At 43.3% G+C, this 6,000-nt stretch overlaps 1 protein-coding gene across 2 annotated transcripts in view; it reads right to left on the reverse strand.

Moving 5' to 3' along the window:
• The window catches only part of LOC109400400 (protein phosphatase PP2A 55 kDa regulatory subunit), a 153,365-nt gene extending 147,584 nt beyond the window's left edge, over nucleotides 1-5,781 (reverse strand). The window contains exon 1 of one of the 2 annotated variants that reach the window (XM_062846585.1): nucleotides 5,283-5,781. In XM_062846585.1, coding sequence (XP_062702569.1) covers nucleotides 5,283-5,292 — 10 coding nt within the window. In that variant the 5' untranslated portion in view covers nucleotides 5,293-5,781. The remainder of the gene's footprint in view (nucleotides 1-5,282) is intronic. The other variant, XM_029859957.2, reaches the window with a different exon arrangement.
• Nucleotides 5,782-6,000: the final 219 nt, after the last annotated feature.

Consider the following 6,000-nt stretch of genomic DNA (forward strand, 5'->3'; position numbering starts at 1 on the left):
CGCACCTAGGATTACGACCATCGCATCGCATCGTCGTAGACATGCGAGAAGTTCGCGATCATGGACACGTTGACTGCATGACTGACTGGCTGATGGAAGTGCGGTTTGATCCGGTCGTAGCGGAGTGTTTTATTGCGCACTGATTCTGTGTTTAAGCTGTGCAATTAGTGTGAGAGAGGAGCGTTTGAATTAGGCAGTGGATAATTGCTTCTAGTTAGTTCGTACGTGGGTGATTGACAGCAGTTTATTAGATTAGAGTTTTATGATTATGCTAAGCGCTCTATATAGAAGATTTTGACGCAATCGCGATAACTAGGGGCAAGACAGTGCAACTCTAATAAATTTGGAGTTACTCTTGCGGCAAGACACTGTGCAAACGAGAGTAACTCTGAGAAATTCTGAGTAACTCTTTTCACCAATGATCGACAAAATTTGTTGAAAAATATCCCTAAAACCGCAAGAAAAGCGAGATATCGGGCAATATTGTTTTGATTTTGCCAGGGGGAGCGACACTAGTTTTGCCAAGCCAAAAAACCTTTAAAAAAGCTGAAAAAACCCAAAGAAGTCGCTAAAACCCGCAAAAGTTTTGCGAGTTTTACCGGTTTTTTTCGGCTTTGTTTTGGGTTTTTCGGCTTGGCAAAACTAGTTGCGCTCCCCTCTGATTTTGCTATCAGGCAACACCCAAGTAGAAACGAGAGCAATCCGGGGAAATTCTGAGCAACTCTGTGAAGGGAAATGTACTCTCCAGCACAGTGTCTTGCCCTAGGTGTTGCCTCAAGGAGTTACTCTTTTTTATCGATGATCGACGACATTTGTTTCCCCAAAACTGCAATTTTCATTCAGTACACGCAACACTTTGCAGTTTGACATTGATGCCAGATCACACTTGGGTATAAATGGGAGAAAATCTGAGAAACTATGAGAAATGCTGAACAACACTTCGAACGCAGATTTTCTCTTGAAGAAGTAGGCCTTGAAAAGCTGACAGGCGCCCGTGGAGAAAAGTTTTCACCTCATTCTACACCAAGCTCTCCTACTGTTCACGCCTTACTATTAATAAATCGTTACTTGTTACTGTTCAAATCGGTGTTATTTGTTCAGCCCATTCGCCTCAGTCCTTCCTATTACAATAGTTTATGGACTCGTCAAAGGAAGGAATCCCGCAGCTGACCGGGCCGAATTACGAAAACTGGCGTTTCCGGGTCAAGCTACAATTGGATGCAGTGGAAGTTTCCTCGGTGCTAACGGGAGAAGCCCCAGCTGTAGCCGATGCGACAAGAGCGAAATGGGAGCAGACGGACAGGAAGGCCAAATCGGTGCTTGTAGGATTCGTTGCGGATGAAATTATCGAAGTTGTCCGGGAGAAGGAAACAGCGTCTGAAATGTGGAAGGCTCTGAAAGAAACCTTTGCGAAGCGGTCTGTTTCAAGCCAAACGTTGCTGAGGAAGCTGTTGGCCCGGCTGCGCAAGAAGGAGGGAACGTCCATGCAAGTCCATTTCAACATGTTCGATGACCTAGTCCGGCAACTCAAGTCTGCTGTAGCCAAGATGGAGGAAGGTGATTTGGTAGCCCAATTATTCCTCACTCTGCCCGATAGCTATGACAGCACTCGAGAATCTGGCGGAGAAGGACCTGAAGCTGGAGACAGTCGAGCAGCGGCTGCTGGCTGAAGAAAGCAAGCGGGCAGACCGCTTGGATGACTCGGCTGAAAATATCGGGGCAGCGTTTGTAGGAGGTACTAAGAAGAACCCCTGGGAAGAACCCAAAGAAGTTTGCTGGCAAGTGCCACCAACAATCAATATGAAACTGGAGAATTTGTTATGACGCCAGTCGTTCCCCCAGTAAGTTCGCCCAATACTGGTGTTTTTGACGCCACGCTTTCAATGTCAGTTTGCTCCGCCCATCTTTATCAAGCAAGACTGAGTCCACAAATCTAGTGACCATGAAAACAAGAAAAATCGATTATTTATTGACACATTCCAGGAAAGAAAAAAAAAACACCATTCATCTTCTTTTGTTTTTTTATAAGAAATTCGGAGTAACTCTTTTCACCCATTTTCACCAATGATCGATGAAATTTGTTGAAAAACACCCCTAAAACTGCAAGAAAAGCGAGATATCGGGCAATATTGTTTTGATTTTGCGATAAATCAGGTTCAAGAGTAAATATTTGCTCATTTTTTGACGTTTTTATTAACCGTAGTTGAAAATATATAATTTTTATTTTTTTAGCCATTTGTTTCGTCTCTAGCTTATAACACATATTTTGAGTGATTTGTTTTCACCGTGTATGTCAGATAGGAACATTTTTGAAATCCCAGTGCGAAAAATGCTCAGTTACACAAGGTTGACCTCAAATGTCAAAGTAGAACTTTTTACCATTTTCTCTCTCTCTTCTTGGCGTAACGTCCTCATTGGGACAAAGCCTGCTTCTCAGCTTAGTGTTCTTATGAGCACTTCTACAGTTATTAACTGAGAGCTTCCTCTGCCAATGACCATTTTGCATGCGTATATCGTGTGACAGGCACTAAACATACTCTATGCCCAAGGAAGTCAAGGAAATTTCCTTTACGAAAAGATCCTGGACCGACCGGGAATCGAACCCGTCACCCTCAGCATGGTCATGCTGAATACCCGTGCGTTTACCGCCTCGGATGTATGGGTCCTCTTTTTACCATTTTACTTATTTCGAATTTTCTCATTATTCCTTTGTTTTTCAAGTTCAAGTAAAGTACAATTCCGATAAGAATACCATGCTTGATCGTATTATTCAATATAAGCGAGATTTCGTCTTTAATTTTAGGACCCTATTGAGCGCCTCTATAAATGATTTGTTCTCGCAAGAAGTTCATTTATAGGGATGCTCAATACTCATTGCTCAAACTGCGAGCGTGAAATAGAACGTGAGCAAAAAATAGTTCTCCATACATTTTCCAGGCAAAACTATTTCCACTGAAGAATTTAAACTTCATTGTGTGGCTGGATGATGGAAGTGATGGCGATTAGCACAGCTGTGCTAATACGTCCATTACCATAGAATCGCAAGCGATGTAAGCCGGACCAGCAGTATATGGTGTATTAATAATATGCAAGATGTTTTTCTGCCGAGAGCAAGTTACTGATGAAAAATATTGGTTAAGCAAATATTTACCACAGATGGACATAATTTATGGAGGTGGTTAGTTTTCAAGTTTAGATTTCAACACCATTGAAGACAATTAAGAGGTGTAAATTCGTGGTAAAGAAGGGTGCAGTCAAACCATTTTTAACACAATTCCTTGTGCCTCACGTTTAAAGTGCCCCACACAATGCATGCGTTTGCGTGTGCGTGACAGTAGTTTGACACATTTCCCATGGGAAAACTGTCAAAAATACGCAAACCTCGACGGAACGGACGCTATGTGTTCCAGGCTTAAAGCCTCGTACTCAGCTGGTAAGAAAACACTCAAGATAAACCCCCTCTTATTGCCAAAGTAATTTTGACAACAGATTAATATGGGGAAAAATATCACTTTTCCCTGGGGAATAATTGAACCGAACATTTTCCGCCTTGGGGCAAGACACTGTGCTGGAGAGTACATTTTTCTTCACAGAGTTGCCCAGAATTTCTCCGGATTTCTCCCGTTTATACTTAAGTGTTGCCTGATTTATCGCAAAATCAAAACAATATTGCCCGATATCTCGCTTTTCTTGCAGTTTTAGGGGTGTTTTTCAACAAATTTCGTCGATCATTGGTGAAAATGGGTGTAAAGAGTTACTTTGAATTTCTCAGAGTTACTCTCGTTTGCACAGTGTCTTGCCCCTAGTTTTCCGCATAGGAAAAGTGACAACTCCGTGTCGCAATTTTCGTTTCTTTCCTCTCAAGAAATTTTGACAGCGAAATCATTTCTTGACCAATCTTTTTCCACAGTACTTATCAGGTGAATACCACCCTTTAAGTCTGAGGAAAAGGGGTAAGACACGGTTTTGATTTGTTGTCAGGATCGATTCCGCGCTAGGGGCAAGACACTATGCAAACGAGAGTAACTCTGAGAAATTCTAAGTAACTCTTTTCACCAATGACCGAAAAAAAAATGTTAAAAAAAAACCTTCTAAAACTGCAAGAAAAGCGAGATATCGGGAAATACTGTTTTGATTTTGCGATAAATCAGGCAACACCCAAGGAAGAACGGGAGCAATCTGGAAAAATTCTGAGCAACTCTGTGAAGGAAAATGTACTCTCCAATATCTTTCCCCAAGATTTCGCGTCACCCCAGCTACGAACTGGCAAAAAATTTGGCAAAGATATTTTTTTTGTTGCGCGATTCTTATTGTGCGACCATTCAGATCCGGTAAAATAGAACATGCAGGAAGTTCACGAATGTGGATGACTAAAATTCAAAAACTAGACTCATCCGGATTTTTACGCCCCTTCTCTATCCCATCGCCATGAAATCATCCCTGAACTGTCGGGCTCAGATCGCCCATTATCGCAGAATCGTGAAATTTCGATGCGTGGCACACTTGCTTGCAACCAATATGGCAGCGGCTAAGAAACACCTTAATGGCAAAAAAAGCCCACTTAACGTATCGCTACTAATAGGTCACTCATCGTCGGTCGTCACAATGTGTTTGATCCTTCACACACGGTACATGTAGGTACGCAAAACGAGTAATCATGTGAGAAATGAAGATGAAAAACAAACAACAGACACGAGAAGAGACAAAGCTTCGGCACGAACAATACCTGCGCCTACTAGGGTGATCGCCTACAATAGATGTTGACGTTTGAAGGATCCCCCGTCGCCAGATGCGCCAAATTCCGCGCTGAATAGTCTTGCGCCGCCGTTTGGCTTTTTCGTGCGGCTTAGGTGTGATTTACGAGCTGCCCAACGCGCGCGGAAGATTGAAAGGCATGAATACGCGCCTAGAGAGTACTAGACGGAAGAGAGAGGTCATAAAACACGTTTACGGGGGCTGTATGCTCAGTTGTCTCGCCGTTTTTTAAGCCAGATTTTTCGATTGTTGATCTTGCGTGGCTCGTGGTGGAACCATGTGACGAGACGAAAGAAACGAGAAGGGTGAGCGGATAAGTCAAAGAAGAAACAATCTTTTAGTCCAAGGCACCAGTTGACCAGGGGTCAAGACCCACGCAAAATTTGGCAGTGGCTGCGTTTGGTTGTTCACCTTCAAGGCATGCTTTGTTGATGATAATTCACATTATCAAATGAGCGGCGAGATAGACAGGCGGAGAGAATCAGCAAATAAATCCTTAACCTACTTTCAGTTTTTGTTTAGCTTACCTTTCTTCATGCACCGATAAAACGTAATAATCCCGTGAGGTAAATAGATGTTGAATGGTGTGAGCTTTCCGGCTTGCTTGTTGTGGCTGGGCTGTTACAGTTTTCACTCTCATTAAACACGAACGGAAACCACAGTAGACTGGGTACTTGTGTAATCTCCCTTGACAGTGTCGTAAAGTTGCAATTCTGCTGATTCGCTTGCTTTGACGGCACTATTGCTCGCACTTCTTGTCACTTTAACTCCCACCAGATGGCGCCCCGCTGCTTGCAGCCATTAATTAGAAAATTGCACTAAAACAAATTACTGTATTATCACATCTATATTTTCCTGGTGAATCGTCGGCGGCTTCTCGGGCCCTGATGGAAGAAGCATCAGGCCAGCAGTTGAGCATCAGTCGACAGACGACGGAACTGTCACACTTCAGTACACAAGGGGATTTTTCACCTCCTACTCTCGCTGGATTTCTCGCGTCGGATGCAACGAGTTTCGCACACTTCACACAACTGACTAATGGGCACTGGTTGGCAGAGGAGAGCACTGAGATGATGAGCACCGTCGCGTCCTCATACTTCACATGGCTTTACACACTTTGTCGTCCCGTTGCTGCTGACTTATAGATAACTACGTACCTACGTAGTCTAAATATTGAGTCAACAGCCCCCGGTCGCCGTGTCGTTCCCTATCTATCTACATGTGGAGATATGTGTGTGCACTTCT

The sequence above is a fragment of the Aedes albopictus genome, chromosome 1 (genome assembly GCF_035046485.1).
Source record: "Aedes albopictus strain Foshan chromosome 1, AalbF5, whole genome shotgun sequence".
Classification (NCBI taxonomy): Eukaryota; Metazoa; Arthropoda; class Insecta; order Diptera; family Culicidae; genus Aedes; species Aedes albopictus.